The sequence below is a fragment of the Uloborus diversus genome, chromosome 5 (assembly GCF_026930045.1).
Source record: "Uloborus diversus isolate 005 chromosome 5, Udiv.v.3.1, whole genome shotgun sequence".
Taxonomy (NCBI): Eukaryota; Metazoa; Arthropoda; class Arachnida; order Araneae; family Uloboridae; genus Uloborus; species Uloborus diversus.
Genome location: NC_072735.1, coordinates 65,659,640 through 65,677,659, shown reverse-complemented (window position 1 = coordinate 65,677,659; position 18,020 = coordinate 65,659,640). Strand labels below are relative to the sequence as shown.

Here is an 18,020-nt window from a genome sequence, read left to right as displayed (position 1 = left end):
GGGTATTTTTGCTAGTATTAAATATAAAAGCAAAATATTTGAAAATGAATTTTTAAAACGGTTTTTGTGACTCCTGAGGGTTTTTAAAGTGAGAAACCGTTCCCATCTTGCACCAAGGTCTTCAGTTGGTCTATGTCCACCTTTTGAAATTGATTTCCTGAATTTATTTACTTCAGATGAAGATAATTAAATTTTTAATTTAGAAGACACTAGTCAAACCTGTCCAAATTTATGCATCTGAAACTTGGACATAAACAAAACAGGAGGAATACACAATTGCAATTTTTGAAAGAAAGATTCTGCGAAGTTTTCTTGGTAGTATAAATGAAAATGGTCATTGGAGAAGAAGATTCAATTTTGAACTATATAGCATGTATAAACAACTTAACATTATTAAATATGTATATGTAAGTAAACAGAAAGAAATGGATGGCCCATGTGATCCGAATGCATGCTGAAGTACAATAAAAAGGTGTTGCTTTTCAGACCAACTGGAACCAGAAGACGGGGAAGACCGCGTTTGAGATGGGCTGATTTCGTAGAATTTGATTATCACGCAATAAATGAAAGGAACTGGAAATCAAAAATTAATCAGAAGTCATAACAAAAAAACCTTCAAAGGAAGGCACTGCCCATAACTGGGCTGTTTAGTCAGTTATGATGATGATGAACGTTATTAACTGCAAACTAGGAAAGAATGGATTTTTTTCGCCATGTATAAAAGTTTATACACACTCATCACTAGTTTTAACGCAAACTTTGATGTTCTAAAATTGTAATTAAGCAACTAGATCCTCAAAAACCCTTTTTATAACCGATCTTCCAGGTGCATGCAGCCAAAGATGAAGAGTCGAGGCCGTGAGGGCCGAGAACTTATACACTGCCCAACCCCAGGCTGTGATGGCATGGGTCACGTATCGGGCAACTATGCAACGCACCGGAGGTAAGAGCCTAATCTAACCGAAACCATTTTTTCTTGATAAAATGAAAAAAGGTTCAGGATTTTACACGCATTCACGTTTAAAAAATATACATTACTATGCATTGCTATTAATATATATTTAAAGAAAAAGAAATCTGAGAATCACAGGAAAACTCGGAATGTTGATCAAATTTAGCAGTTAAATCATTCAACGTAGAGTAATTATCCCCGGAAATGTACGTACAGAATAATGCAGAATAAATGTATATGTTATTCCTTAATTTAACTATTAGGGATATAAGAGATATTATGAGCTTCTTTAATCGTGTTTAAATCAAAAAAAAAAAAAACTGTACAACGACAGTAGGTTTTGACAAAAATAATCCTGATCCTTTACTGCTACCGCTCTGTATTTATACCAAAACTTAGTTCTTCAAAAGGAGTTTGCATTCAAAATAACCAGTTCTCACCAAGATCGAGCACAATAATTGGTATTTTTGAGTTATAATGAAGGATGGCTTTTCAGAAAAGTGTATTTAAAACAGAATATTTCTCTGCAAAATCGTACAATAGTTTTATTTCTTGAGAAAAATATTGTATTAATTGTGTTTACAAACATCAATACGAACTATTGTCGTATATTATACAGAGTAGTTCAAAAGTTCTTAAGCAAACTTTAAGAGGAGGTCAGGTACTAAAAAGTATCTTAAAGTACTGAAAAATGCAATTACTTAGGGGGTTTTTTTTCTCTCAAAGTACCAAAATAATAATGACTTGCTAAAAGTGTACGAATATACTACAGTAAATTGCCATTGAATTTTTTTAATTAAAACTCAGGTATACGTCACCTTATATCAGTACTTTTGTGGTATTATGAACTAATGTTCCTTTTAAAACTTGCGTGACCCAGCTCGTTACCTTTATTTTTTTTATTTTTTAAGTTAATTCATTAACATGGGGTCATTTGACGATATACTCTTGAGTTCGTAAAATAATGCACAATTGAAAAAAAAATACTTGTTTAAAACGCCTGATCTAGTCATTAAGTTTGTGGAAGGATTTTGAGGCACTCTGTAATTCATATAAATATTCATTCAATCAACAAACTATAACTAGCGTATTACTGAAAATTCGTACTTTTCCGTAAAAAAATACAATCGTTTCAACGACGCCTGTCGATTTTTTTACATTTTGAATTGGCAAAAAAAAACAGAAAAAATATCGTTTACGTCACCGCCAAATTTGCTTTTAATGCTGTAATTTTGCATTTTTTTTTAAATATTTTTATGACTATATATTTGGTGAATATTTTTAGATTTTAACTGTGCTTTTAATGCTGTTTTACTTAGTTGGTGGAATACCTTAACGGAATTTTTAATGTAATTTAATGGCTCAGTTTTGTTTTATTTATTATTTTATTTGACTTATTATGTTACTTTTCTTTTTTTCTGTTACTTTTCAATGGTTTATATTAATAGGTTATTTTTTATTTTAGTCTGGCATTTTGCTTGTAAAGTCCACTGAAAAAAAAACAAAGTGATGTATGTTATTTGAAAACAAGTTTCTTTAATGAACTTTAACCAAGCATGAATTGAATAAATGTAAGGAAACGTAATCTTCAAAATAAAAAATGTCCGAAGTGTAGTACTTATAATGAAAAAGAACGGAAAAATCAACATATAAAAATAAGAATAAATTTCTAGTGCAAAATGCAATTTAAATGAAAGTATGTGCTGTATTATGGCTGTAATATACTCTTTTTAAGTTCAATCAACAACGTTAAAGCAACGGAAGTCACTTAATCCTAGAGCATACATGTAAAGTAAAACATAATAAGAAAGTTCTAAAATCAAAGCAAAAGTTTTAAAACAATGATCAATTTTTAACGCGCAAATCATAAACATAATTACAAAAGTCATTAAAAATTTATTTTTTTATTTATTTTTATTTATTTATTTATTTTGAAACTTTTAGCACAGATTTTCTACAAAGAAAGGCATACAACCTTTTGCCATTTTAAAAATCATTAAAATTTGTTTTTATGATTCTGTTATGAATTTTTCGTTCTTTTTAACTTTCAAACTTCTTTTTCCAGCTTATCTGGATGTCCTCATGCTGACAGATCACAAGTACATGCTCAGCATCAGGAATTAAAGTAAGGAATTTTGATTATTTGCGCCATTTAACAGAGATAAAACTTTTAATCCACCATTGTAGAATCTTATAATTAAACAAATATGAACAAGAAAACTAATGTACATTATAATTACAAACGTTAAAAAAAGTTCTATGTAATAACCGTAAAATTACATGAAGCCTCAACTCTCTTAAAAACATTTCTTTTACATTCTTGTTCGAACTATTAATGTTTTCTATGTACCTAGGGGTGTGAACATGGAAAAACAATTAGATGGTACATAAACAATAGATAACCTTCAAAAACAATTAAATCATAACAGATTTTAATTTTTGCATATAAATTTTTCGTTTGAAAATTGATCCCCCATCCCCCCCCCCCTTTTTTTTTTCTTTTGATCCATCGACAAAATGATAAATGATTATAAAAGATGTTACGTATAGTTTTAAATGCAGCAAAAAGTCACTATTATCTTTAAAGTTACCAAAAGCTGTGTTCGCCAAAGTAAGAAGGCTGTATCTCAATTTTTCTCTTCAAACAGTTCTTTTGCACCTAGGAATCATTAACTAAATTTGCAATATAATCAAGAATTTAAAAGATTTAGTCCTATAAAAACAAACACGGGAAGAATCGATTACAAAGATCAAAAAAAAAGTGAGAAAACTTTTTCAGAAAGATGCTCATCGCCAAAATTAACTTTTTGAGATACGCCTTTCTTGTTTAGGAGACAGTAAATTGAAGGTTTTTAAAAAATAAAGAAAGTTATTTTACATTAAATAATCCAAATAGAAATTAGTACAGTCATTTAGAGTAACTTTTGACCATGTGGGTTAATTCAGTCTTACTGAATATACCTGCCTTGCCTTCAATATTCGAATTGAACCGAACCATTGCTTCGGTCACTCGTGTGGTCTGAGCTAATTCTGTATTAGCTACCAGTTTGTTGGGCACTCTTGGCTTCCTTAAGAGGTTTTCCACCTCCAACTCAGTCAATCCTATGCCGGGCTGATGAGTGCTAATAAGCACGGAATTGAAGTCCTCGGCTGGAATTGACTGAGCTGGCGGTGTATTTCATGCATGTGGGTTAACTTTGCAGCACATTATTTTTTTATATGTTTTCCAACAAAAGAAAGAGTAGAAGGCCCGAATGTTGCACTCGGCTTCATATCTGCACAGAAGTTTAGGGGCGTACTTTTTATTAAACAAAATAAGTTGACAACACTGTACACAGTTCGTTGCATTATCCAATCACTCTGAAGTGACTGCTTGAAAGCTAAGGAGCTGTCCACAAATGATATCACACTTTGAGGCGGAGGGGGATTCGTGAAATTGTGACAGTTTGTGACACGGGAAAGAAAGGGAGTAACAAGAAATGTGACATAATGAATTTTTAAAACAAAAATAAGTTTACGTTAAACATAATGGCGTATGGAAAAAAGGAGGGGGAGGGAGTAAAGCGAAATGTGACACTTTGTGATACACGGGGAGAGGGGTCGAATTGCTTGGGAAGAAAAGTGACAACATTTAAGGATAACCCCTAATCTTGAATGCAGATTTGAAGTAGTTGAAATATTTCATGCTAATTTGTAATATGTAATAAAGTAAGTTACTTAAATCTGGTGACGCTGTGAATAAAAAATGGAGAACATTTTAGCCTTAAGAAATTTTATTCTTCTGGTTCAAAGTTGCTCTACTTCTATGTAACAAATATAGTAATTTATTTTAAATCACATTTCTGATACCATATGCTATATAACAGGCCAATAGATTAATATTAAAATTCAGGGTGTCTGGAAAGTCTTTGGCACATTTCAAAAATTAATAGAAAAACAACAAATTTTCGTATGAACATGCAGTTTGCTCCAAATATTTCACAAGTTCAAGAATTTTTATGACATCGTACTAAAAAAAGGAGGGGGGGTAGTGTCATTATACGTAATCGCTGTATCGTCACAGTAAGAGAAACAAACGCCATGTGAGGTGTTTAATCATTTTATTGAACAGAAAGTAATAGAATATTGTTGGTAATATCTTTCATTACCAAAGTTGAAGGTGTGCACTGTTTGTGGACATGGGATGAACTTGAGTACCATTTAGATGTGATTCGAGTAACATACGTTTGTTTTTCTTTTTGTGACGATACAGCCGTCAATATATAAATTACTTATAATTACTTTTTATTTCTTTCCACTTTTTACGTTGTCTTAAAAAACTCGTGAACCTGTGAAGCATTATGGTGCAAACCACATAATCATACGGCAACTTGTTGCTTTTCTATGAATTTTTAAAATATGTCAAGGATTTTTCGGACACCCTGTATAAGTGGCACAATTAAAATTAGAGAAATTGTGGATCAAAGTTTACCCTGATTAAGTATACCTAAAAGTTGTTATAAGATAACTCTGAGATAGACTTTTCCTGTTCTGTAAAATAATACTATTTCAATCAATCGAGCAAATTTCTGGGTTAAGATTTGTGTTTCAAAAGTAAGACATGTTTAACCATTAATGCGTTGACAAAACAATATGTTATATGAAATTCATTTGTTCCTAATTTATTTTTATAAACTGTTTCAGGCCCAATTTATGCTACAATGAGAAACCAAGTGGGCAATGGTACAGGTATCCAAGTAGTCAACACGATAAGTCTATGTCCCCTATTCTCAGGTAAGTTTTAAATAAGAAATAAAATGTTTTCCTTAATGACGAAAAAATAAAAAATCAAGTCAACGCAATTGAGCAACAGAAATACGGCAAAATTATTGCATACACCTGTTTAGGGTTCATGAGAATCCCTTTTTTCAATCTAAAAAAATACAGATTCGGCAGTGAGTAGTAGTGATGTCTCGTTCATGAACGAAAGGTTCTTAGACCGGCTCCTTAAAATGAACGATGCAGTACGATCTACGAAAAAATGACACTTTTCATGCATTTAAATAAGACTAAAAAGCAAAATCAAACATTACTATTAGTAAAATCTTTTAGAATACAGACTATCTTAGAAATAAAAAATAATAAAAGCTAACTTGATAGTTTTAAAATGAAGGAATACATTTTCCGTAATGAACCGCAATGGGAAAATCTGAAAATTTATGCAACATTACCTAATCAATCAAAGACAGACTAATTTTCTTTTTACAAAAACTTAATTTACTTTTACAAGAACTCGTGGTTGAAGCTCACATGCAGAACGTTGGATCTGGTTAACGCTCAGGTTAGAGCCGCTATATAGATAGGCCGACGCATCAGCTTAAGTTTAGCCATTTTGGATCGGATTTTTCATTGTTGCACTGCTAGGGTTACCAGAGCCAAGTTTCGAATTTTGCCAAATTTGCCGAAAATAGTATTTTATTTAATAAACAATTCACGTGCCGCTAATAATTGCTCACAAAGACAATGACCAAAGGTGATAACTTGCCAGAAAAGACAAATCACTCAAACACGCTCTCTGATCCAAAATGGCTAATTTTAAGCTGATGCGCAGACTCGCATATATAGGGACTTTAGTTCAGGTAGTTGTTAAAAACTTTTTAATGTTAACAGCTTTCATGAAAACATATTTCTATGTCAAAATAATACCCATTTGTATTAAGTTTTGACATCATTGTAATTACCAGTAATAGCATCAAGAAACTGATTGTCAAGAAATATTTAGCTTTTGAGGCAAATATCTTACATGATCAGCCGTTCTTTATTCGCAACTCCAACGAACTATAGGGGGCACTGAAGTCACTGTCTAATGGCGGACTTAAAAACTAAAACAAACGCACATGGTAACGAAGAAAATGCTAAAAGTGTTGTGATTTTTGTTCGTACTTATGATTTTTTCGCTTTATTCTTTTTAAATTAATTTTCAAAGTCTTGTGGATATTCTGGCCCACGTAGAAAGAAATGAGAATTCAAGAAGCATTACTAAACATCAAAGATTAATGCAAACTACGTAGTTCATAGTTCTAAGCAGCTATTTCCACGATGTTGAATTCGATATTTATCAATTCTTGATAAAACTAAATAATAATTGTGGCCTGACAAGAATAACAATTAATGATAGAAAATTCAATAAATTTTCTATCATTACAAATTGTTATCAAAACATGATGACATTACAAATTGTTATCAAAAGAAGATGATACTTTTTTGCCTTGCTTGGCTAGCGCTTATTGTTTTCCATTTGTAGCTGAGTTATTTCTCTCGAATTCCCGAATCAGTTAATTTAAAAATTTTCTGTTTCGATTTTTCTAATTTCTAAGTTACGATTTAATTGTGTCATGTTATGCAAACCATCAATCATCAACAAAATTCTCACGGATATATGGTGGTAGCTTTCTTTTCAGTTGATTGACCATTATTTCTTTTCACTTATCGAATTCTGTAATCTTACTACCATTTTATTCCACTCATGATAAAAATTAAAAATGGTTTAACTAAAAACGCGAAATCTCGCCAAGGCTACTTTGCTCGCACTATACTAAAACTATAACCCTAAACAAATTTGGCGAAACCTTTCAGTTGAGAATAAAAGGAATAAAGTAAATTCTTTCTCGGTTATTCATTTTGTTCTACGATAATATATTCAAGAAAATATTTTGCATACTGTCCATTCCAACTAAATGCTGCTGTAAAATATGGTAAGTTTAATTAATTTAAGATTAAAAAAAAAAACCATATTCTTACAAATTAATACAAAACAATAAAATTTTTTACCTTGTATAACGTTATTCAAGTTTGTTAATCCAGAATTTTCGCTTTCACTAATTATTAAGGAAATAATGAAAACTAACATTATTTTGAGAAGCTCGGGAATACTACTAAGGGACGAATTAATTTCTGTAGCTGAAAGCAAACTAAGACACATCGATTGCGTTAATAAATACTCAGAACAAACTGCCTGTGTTTACGTCAACAGACACACGTGGAACGCAACGTGGCAATGTTTTAGTTTCATTTGCAGTTTTGTAAATCACCGCAAGGTAGCGCATTCGAGCGCTGGAGTTCCGAATACGTAAAGGCAGAATTTTTTCTGAATTTTTGAAACATATCCTCGTATATATAATAGCCAATGATCGAGTAATGCTCTTGACGTCATCAACAATGAATCTCGCCACAGCATGATAATTTGATAACACGTTTTGTTAATGCTTAAAATACAGGGAAAAGCTTTATTTTGACAAGGCTTAATTGGATTCTGTCACTTAACTGGTTTACTAGTAAGACTGATTTCAGGGGAATGAAGAAACGAAAAAGTGGTCAACAATGAACGCTATTTACTGGAGTTTAGGGTTCATCCACTGGAGTGAGGGTTAAAATTTTAACTATCAAAATATCAGACAGGCAATTGCTCCGTTCAAATCCAGAAACAATTTTCACCCGTCATACCATGATGGGCAATTTTCTAGTTTCTGAAATATTCAGTTATTTTAAATTACTTCAACTAATTGATTACATAGGATTTTATTTCATTTTCATTTTATAATTTGAACATTTTCTAAGAGTCTTTAACTATTGGTAGGTGTCCAACGCCTGGTTGTGATGGATCAGGTCATGTGACGGGGAACTATTCTTCTCATCGTAGTCTTTCGGGTTGTCCACGAGCAAATAAGCCAAAGAAAATGGTCAATCGCGATGAGAAAAATGACTCCGAACCTCTCAGGTAAGTTCACAAAAGAATTTATACTTATGCTGTTGAAGTTAATACAAAATGCAGTTAAAGTATAGTCTTAAAAACTTATCAGTCTATAAGACTGAAAAAACTGAATTCACTTAAATTTTATCAAAAAAAAAAAAAAAAAAACTTTGAAAAATAACAATTAGTCCGATCCTTGTATCCTCCGATTAAAACTGAGCTACCGTTTTCGATTTGATCACGTGATTAATTGGACACCAGATTATCGAATCAGAAGGTCGAATGACCGATCGACTGGTCGAAAGTGGCAGAAGAAAAAGTTCGACCAATACGAGAATAGCTCTAAATGTCTTCAAGTATTCATAAAACTAAAAGCTTTAATATTGGCAGTTAATTTTATTTGAACTTGCGGCTCTATCTTGAAGCATGTATTTTATTTTATTTTATTTTAGGAATTGAATGCATCCTTTTTCATTTTTGACAATAACATTGTTCCTCTCAAGCATGTATTCATGCTAATGTTTTTGCATATTCACTATAAGAATCTAAAATAAACCATATTCATAACATGTGTAAGGATCTTGGTCGAAAAGTATTGGCTTCCATTTTCATATAATTTTCGTGCTAGATGTTTCTACACGACGTTTCCCACTGGATTTGAGTCTGAACTGAGCGACAGCCCGTCCATGAAATTAATATTATTCATGTTTAACCACATATTTGTTGAGTTTGAGACATGAGATGGCGCTTTGTCTAACGACTACAAATTCAAATTTTTCGCAACAGTTATGTCAAAATGTAAAATTACCCCCCCCCCCCCCCCTCCTCCTTTTTTTATAATTTTAGAATAATCGTCTGAATTTAAACTATGAAAACTACTACATAAAACACCACACAAGTGCTGGATTATTTAATTTCATTTATTTATTTTTCTTCTTTTTCTCTACTAACCAGATAATTTTCCCAAAAGCATACGATGTTAAAGCTTAAGAAATTTCGAATTCATTTTTTCAATCATGCTAATAGAAGTCTTCAAACTTAATCCATCAATACGTATCATATTTTACTTCCAGATACTGCACCGAGCATGAATGCGCAATTTAGAAGAATACATTGATTAAAATGTACAACAGAGTTTTCCTAGTATCATTAGCTAATTATTTTTTAAATAAAAAAAAATAACATTTATTACCTTCTTTAACAGATGCCCCATTCCCGGTTGTGACGGTTCTGGTCATGTTACAGGAAAGTTTCAATCACACAGAAGGTAAGTAATTGTTTTCAAATTTTATTATGCATCATATAAATATTTCCAAGGCTACTAATAGTCGCTTTATTAGATAGTAGTATGTGTCAAAACTTAGTTATCGCTGCATGCTATCTACAAGTTTTTTTTTATTATTATTATTATTTTTTAATTGCTTTTTTTGAGCAATCACGATTGCTTATTGTTCTCACTTGACTGTTTTTGACGTTCCTTTGATTTTTCCCACCGCCACCCTCTGCACCATCACCGTCGACGGGCTCCTCACAATGCTGCACCTCTAGCGAAAGCCGTCTCCAGGTTGCATCCATTCCTATACACACGCGCATACATACACAACTACACCCACACACACAAACACATACACACACACATACACCTACACACATATACACAAACACATACACGCAAACACATACATTCAAACACATACACGCATACATACAGACACCCACACATACACACACAAAAACATACACACACGCATACACACAACTACTCACACATTCATGCCTGCACACAGACGCAAACACATATGCCTACACACACATACCCCCCCCCCCCACACAGACACAAACACACATGCTTACACACACATACCCCCTACACACAAACACACATATCCCCCACACACAAACACACACGCCTACATACACACACTCGTGATTGCGAAAAACATAATTTGAATTCAAGATGTCCAAATTCAATTTTTTTTTTTCTTTTTTTTTTTTTTTTTTGAGGGAGGAAAGTGCAGAGTTTGCTCATCAGTAATAGAGTGTGTTAGCTTACATTTTAAGCGCATGTGTCAGCATTTAATTTCTCCATTTCGACATAAATACAGGGTAGATTGACTTTTGAGGAAACTTTGATGGAAGAAAAAACTAATCCCAGTGCCTCAATAGTCCATGGAGGTCAAGGTCTAGTGTACCCACTTCAGTTTCCGTTACTGAGAGCTCTGGGGTGCAATGACAGATTTTTCCGGTTAGGTGGTCAGTCGAACGCGGAACCCCCAGAGTTTAGTTCCTAAAGTACTCAATTTTATCGACTCACTGAAGAGATGAAAAGCTGAGTTGACCGTGCCCAACCTGGTCGGTTTATACTGAAGAAGGTCATAATTAATTTTACGAAAAAGTAGTGAATGTTTAATTAAATTTTATCCCAAACACCCGAAAACATCAAAGAAATAAGTAAAGCATAATTCTTATTTTAATACATATTACCCAACATTAACAGTATAAATGTTTATTTATACTGAGTCATAAGGGTTTTGATGAACCTCGGGGGTTTTAAAGAAGTTGTCCCAGCTTTCTCAGCTCTCCAAGCTCCAGAATTGATGAAAATGTGCTAGTGAGAAGTCTATAGTAGACCAGTTAGTGTCCAGATTTGGCACCCAGTGAGAACGAGTTTCTTTTTTTATTTTTTAGAAACTGAAGGAGCTGGTACACACTCTTTTCAGACATTAATATGAAAACAACAGCTGAGAATCGGTTGTGAGATATGGGACGTGTGGCTTCCGAGCCGGATAAAATGATCTTGCTTTCAGATAAATGGTTGAGTAGAATTAGTGATTATGTGGCAAAGTAGTCGGCAAATATGCCTCTTCATTCGCTTTTGTACTTTTTGTATATTGTTAGTACATAGCCCTTCATTGTACTAGTATTTTTTTCGCTTTTGAATCCATCCTCATATATACATTAATCCAGTGGTCGGAAGTACGGCGATACAAGTAGCGACGCTACTGCAGTAGCTTTTTTTTTTTTTTTTTAATTTGTAGTTTAGCTCAATCGATTTTAAAATAAGTAGAATAGCGAGTAATTCGATACAAAAAAGATAGTAGTTTACAGTGATTTCTGGAAACTACTTTCAAAACAAGTTTAAAATAAAAAGTAATAATTCAAAAGTAGTTTGTAGTCGCTACATTTTGGAAAAAGTAGTTGTATTTAACTTCATTTGTAATAAAGTAGTTATAGCTGTCGTTCGCTATAAAATAAATGTAGTTTTTCTAACCGCTGCATTAAACTTATATTACGTTTTTTGTTTTATTTTTACAATGCGTGAAAAGAGAATAATAGTGTTTCGTTCAAACTTTCACAACAAATGCGGTGTGCAGAATAAAGCCTCTGTGCGTTTTCTTTTCTTTTCTTAATGAAAATAATTCACCTCTTTTTCCACGGTATACAGCTATTAATTTCTCATTTCGCTTAAAGGACCCTCTAAATCATTATTTTCATGTCATTAAAAAATGGCGAAAGTATAAAAGTTAGAAAATGAAAGAAAAATGAAATTTCATCAGAACTGGTACTGGATTACTTTTTTTCCCCCAACATATAAAAGATAACTTCAGCATGAATTAGATACACATGTAAAAATTGGGTAAGAAATTATACTTGTGTCATAGCTCAGCGTTTCCCAAAGTGTGTTCCGCGGAACCCTTGGGTTCCGTCAAAGTATAAGAAGGGTTCCGCCGCGAGTTAGCTATTGCATTAATTTATTTTCCCCTAGTTTCAAGAAAAATGAAATAATCAATATCAAGGATCTAAAATATCGCTCCAGATTGAAGAAGTAGTAGTAGTAGCAGTCATAGTGTTTTGCATCGTCATGCCAGGATAATGAAGTTAATGCCAGCAGACTTGAGGAAAGTTCTTGATGAAGCTTCAGAAATAGTTTATGTTGTTAAATCTCGTTTTCTCCAGTCAAGACCTATTTAGGAAAACCTATGCACATATGGGTAGGCAGTAAAAAACCACTACTTGTCTATATGAAATATGCTGGGTGTCAAAAACAAATGTTTTTAAAAGGTTGTATGAACTTCCATACGAAATAATGGTTTTTCAACTGGAGCAAAAAGGCAACAATATTTTCAGCCTTTTTCAATGTTTTACATGAGGGACGGCAGCTGATAAATATTTTATCGACTTTTTTTGGTGAATTGAACTATTTTCACTCAAAGGAAAACAGTAGCCACACTTGTTGTGAGAGACAAAATAACAGCGTTAAAAAGAAAGCTGAAGTTTTGTTCCATGCCTTGTTCATACATTCTACATTGTTCTTTTTAGAACAATGTAGAATGTTTTGCGCTCATAAAGTGAATTTCTGCCAGACGCTATCTCTATGAAGAAAAAGCACTGCAACAACATATTTCATGATATTAAAAACCATTTGAAAAACCTATGACAGTCCATGCCCGAGTATGAATCTGAATCATAATTGTACTTCAGAGTTAATCTGCTGAAAACCAATTTTCGGATTCAGTTTTACTCAATAAATTTCGGTTTGATGTTCAAAATGAATACCGTTATTGAATAAAAAAGCTGTAAATCAAAACTTCTTCCACTCGTAACAATTTATCAATGCAAAACAAGCTTTCTAGCCCATGCGTACCCAAAAATCAAATTTAGTTCTTGGATACTGCTCCTGCTGTACGTATTCATCATTCCGTCATGAAGCAAAAATTCATAGCAATTATCAGTTTTACAATGAATTAATTTCATTCTTCATATTAATGTAATTTGTTGCAGGAACAGTAGTTTAACTGTTGCAACTTGATCATGGGAAAATTTAATTTTCATAAATAGGGGTCTTATTTCAAATTGAAGGTAGTATTTTTCATTCATGCTGCCTCATACTTTTTTAAAGATATCTTTCGATACATAGTTAAATAGTAAGCTGTAAACAGGAAGAGCTCAGTAAAGCAAAGTTCGTGGCTAAAGGGTCACGGGCACGAGTTCAATACTGACAACGGTCGAAGGTTCACCATGTGCGTTAGTTTGATTAGGGGACGTTCAATCAGTTGTAGACAAAGTCTTCCAAGATTCCATCCCAAATCAATACCTTTATGGATAGTGAACTGGTGTTGCTTAGCCCCTGGTCAAGCACACAAAAAGATGTCCTTTAAGGTCTTTTAAAAACTGGTAAAACTACCTCTGTGATAGGTACGAAGGAACAATGGCAGATTTATAGGTTTTTGAACTCGTAAATGCATAATTGGCGCTCCTACATGTCTATCACAGAACTGTATAAAACATTTATCAGTCAGTTTTGCGCAGTTTGCTGTCTTGGAGGAATTTCTTATTTATGTATCATCGCAATCATCGAATTGGATTGATTAAGTGTCTTGCTACAATTCTAATAATGCACATTGAACAGGCACTGAACCATGAAAGAGAAAACCAGTCATACTATGGACAACAAAAGCATTCTAAGTCCTTTTCTTGATGATAGGCGCAAAAATCAAAGGTGAATCCACATATGTTTCAGTTGAGGTCCCCTTGTATTTCAGTTTTTGTTTGAATTCTTGTTTTTTTTTTTTTTTTTTTTTTTTCGAGATAGAAGTAGTAATGCTTGGCAATAAAATTATTATGTTGTTTCACCTTTTTGAAATGATTTGTAGTAAAAATTTATCTGCACCTCTCCCACTTTTTACGCAAATCCTTGTGATATTGTTTGACAGACAACAGTTCCGATAAAAGTGGAAATCTTTCGTTTTGACACTAATCTTTGAAGATATTAGTAGCAAAACTAACCAACATCAGCTCACATGGAGAAACATGTGAATACCAAGTTTCTTTTAATTCCATGCATTACGTTTGATCCCCCTCAAGAAATCGGTCAAATACATGCTAAACACAAAGTTTCCAAAAATGGTTAAGGTAGGTTCATCGCAGCTTAAAACATGTCAAAATAAGTAAATTCTCACGTAATCAGTAGTTTCTTCTATGAAGAAAGAAAGTAATCGAATGGCGATCACTTTTCATCTTTATCATTTGACTCCTAGATCGTTAACATTTTGCCTTTTAGTCACAAACAAAGATGGGTTCTTTTAAGTAAAAGAAACTCACTAAGGGTTCCGTAGCCTAAAAAGTTTGGGAACCACTGTCATAGCTGGTTTCTGGTTACATTCGTTTCTATTGAAGAAACGTTCACGATTGTATATAGCTGTTCCTTACCAAATTTGCACAACCAAAGGGTGGCGAACATTTTTGCCTACACTTATGGTTTTCAGTGCTTTGGGCTGTCCGAATGCCGACCAAGGCAACTTCCAACACGAGACAACGTAAATCTAGACCAGTCAAAGCTTAAGGGGTGAGGTAGGCGATACGGACGCCCCTCTCTTTCTATTGTTTGTATCTCTCTTCTATTTGTTTGTCTATATATCAATAGTAATCGTTTACAATTGTATAAGCAAATAACTTCAATAAGCAATAGGACGACTTTAAAAATAAAGATTTTACTGCTATTGAGCTCTGATGTTGAAAAAAAAAATTTTTTTTAAGCATGTTGGCTATTGCATGTTGAATGTTTCAAAAGAGCAGCATGTTAGTTTTTATTAGCTTAATGCTGCATGTTGATACCTTTGCAAGTATTATCTTCTAAATCATGTGTGTTGTGTATATCTATGATATGTATATATTATGTATTGTGTTTGTATGGTAAAATTTTATTCGTGTATTTGTTATGTGATAAAATCTTGCATTTAATTTCGTGCAGGAAACTTTTATGATTATAAGCACTATATTTTGAAAGATAAAGAGGGGAAAGCACGAAAATTAAATTATAAATCTTACACGAAAAGCTGTTTAATTAAAGACGTTTTTATTAAACTTTTTTACTTTTGACTATTGACAGTAAAATATGCAGCATTCATGATGAATTAGAACTTAAAATAACTGGATCCCAAAACTTCTTGTAAATTTTAAAAGGGGATAATTTCAGAATACTTTAAGAATCGAAAAATAATTTAAAATTAAGCTTTCCTAAAACTTAGTATTTCGAACCTTTAAAAAAAAGATAAAGTTTTTTTTTTTCCCTTAACACCAACGATGGAGGTTCTTCTTAGAAACGTTGAATTGCTGCAATTGTTTAATACAAAAAATTGGTACAGTTTTGCTGACTGCACCAATACATTAAACTTTCATCAGATAAAATAAACAAAGTACCAAAAATTAATAGCACACTTCGATATTTTGAAGCATAAAATTTACAGTAATGCACATTAACAAAAATATACGAAAATTAAAACCCATAACAAGTTTTAGATTGAGGTCCAAGCAATGTAGAAAATGTTAATCAAAATAGCATACCAGACACAATAGCCACACATCCACATGTAGAAGTATAGCTTTCCAAACCACATACACAATTATAAATTCTTTCATTACCCATGTCTTAATGAGACTCTCAATATCCCGCAAAGATTATTACAAAACGTACCCACTAATACGCACACTAATTAAATAACGCTTGATGATAACATTTGTTCAACATCTGTCCTGCTTCCCTCTTTGATCTGATACTTCTCAACAAATTCTGTAAAATTTTAATTTTATTTCCAGTTAGAATTAGGGCTCGACCGATGGCATTTTTTGGCTGATGGACTGATGCCGATTGTTGGTCGATTGTTCAAAGATGACCGATAGCCAATTGTTTTTCTCCAAATAGACAATTGTCGAAGGTCGATGACCGATGCCGATGGCAAAAAAAAAAAAAAAAAAAAAAATCAAACGGGAAAAAATTGCTAAGATTGTCAGGGATTTGAAGGAACATTTATTCATTTCACTTTACTTCCTTTCTACGAATAGGGAATCGTAATCATAAAAAAAAAAAAAAATCTGATTTCGACCTAAATTTCTATTTTACGATCACCCAATTTAACGTTCACAAGTTTTTTCGGCACATCTGTACATGCATATTTACTTAAGAACATATGGATGACCGAAATATCCATTTTGAACTCCTCCTCAGTTAATTATCGCAAGTTCTCTTGTGATGTCTTCATGCGCGTAAACTTGCGTCGCTCAAAAACTTTATGAAATAGTAAGCTGAAAACTCATACGTACGTAGTATGATCTAAAAGTTCGGGGACAAGCTGTATAAAACCTTACCCTGAATAGTTCACATTACCGAAGCACATCTATCTACAAAATAGTCACCTTGAGCGACTATGCACTTATGCCAACGTTCGTATAGCTTTTAGATGCACTCATGGAAGCCATTTTTCGCAACCTCCTGTAAGGCCTCTTGCAATGCTACTTTAATTTCCTCGTGGGGAATACGGACTTAGCTCCGTATGACTTTTACCTATTCCCTGCAAAAAAAACATTTCCAGGGACGCCGCTTTCTTTCGTCCGATGAAGATAAAGTTGAATCACAGAGGTTGCAAAAAATGGCTTCCAGGAGTACATCTAAAAGCTATACTTTATTTATAGGAGAATTTTTTGAATTCTATTGAAAACATTCTACAATAAATCAAAACATTTTTAACTGCAAAAATTACTTAAATCATATTTTCAAAGTTTATTTACCGTCTGGTATCAAAATAACTAGCAACACAAATTAGTGCTTGTACAAGCATGCGTGCTTGGTGGCGAAGAGAAATTTTAGGAACATGATTGCCAAGCTTGCAATTAGGTCTATAGCTTGGTTATCAGTAGCTGACAATGGGCATATCCATAAATATCGCTGTAGGCAATACCTATTCGTCCATTAGCAAATTAGCAATCCCTTGCTTTTGAAAAGGAGTAGAAAAAAGGGAAAAAATGAATATGATGTTCTATGGCAAAGATTGCTTCTAAGGTGGCTTTTATCCCTGCAGCTGTCCTACACCAGGCTGCGACGGTAGCGGCCATGCAAACGGCACATTCCTCACACACCGTAGCTTATCAGGCTGCCCCCGGGCGGCCCAGGCCGTACGTAAAGCTAAGGCAGCGAGCGATGAAGACGCTCCTACCGTGCCCATCAAACAACAGCCAGGTACGTACTGTTTCTCATGTTTGATGAATCAGTACGCGCTGCATGCTTTCAGGCTAAATTCACACCAAATGTGACAGCGACAAAAAGTTAACTCTGCGCATTGGTTCTCACTTTCTGCGCACGCCATTGGCTCTAGGCAGTTTAATTGATCCGCCACCAAGTCGCTGATCACTTAATCATTAACGTAATTAATTTCACGAAGAGTAATGTGATTTGCTGACTGCGCTGTGACGTCTTTTGGGAAAGGTAAATCATCACTGTTAGTTTTAACCCCATAGCAAGATTATTGCGACAGTCCTATTTTGTTGCTGTCGTAATGAGTGAAA

The 18,020-nt window shown here is 33.4% G+C and overlaps 1 protein-coding gene across 1 annotated transcript in view; it reads left to right on the top strand.

The window, feature by feature from the left end:
- Window positions 1-18,020, top strand: part of LOC129222951 (uncharacterized) — a 108,262-nt gene that overhangs the window by 77,780 nt on the left and 12,462 nt on the right. The window contains exons 12-17 of the mRNA XM_054857513.1: window positions 827-943; window positions 3,018-3,077; window positions 5,636-5,725; window positions 8,568-8,708; window positions 9,886-9,948; window positions 17,537-17,694. Of these exons, the coding sequence (XP_054713488.1) occupies window positions 827-943; window positions 3,018-3,077; window positions 5,636-5,725; window positions 8,568-8,708; window positions 9,886-9,948; window positions 17,537-17,694 (629 nt within the window). The remainder of the gene's footprint in view (window positions 1-826; window positions 944-3,017; window positions 3,078-5,635; window positions 5,726-8,567; window positions 8,709-9,885; window positions 9,949-17,536; window positions 17,695-18,020) is intronic.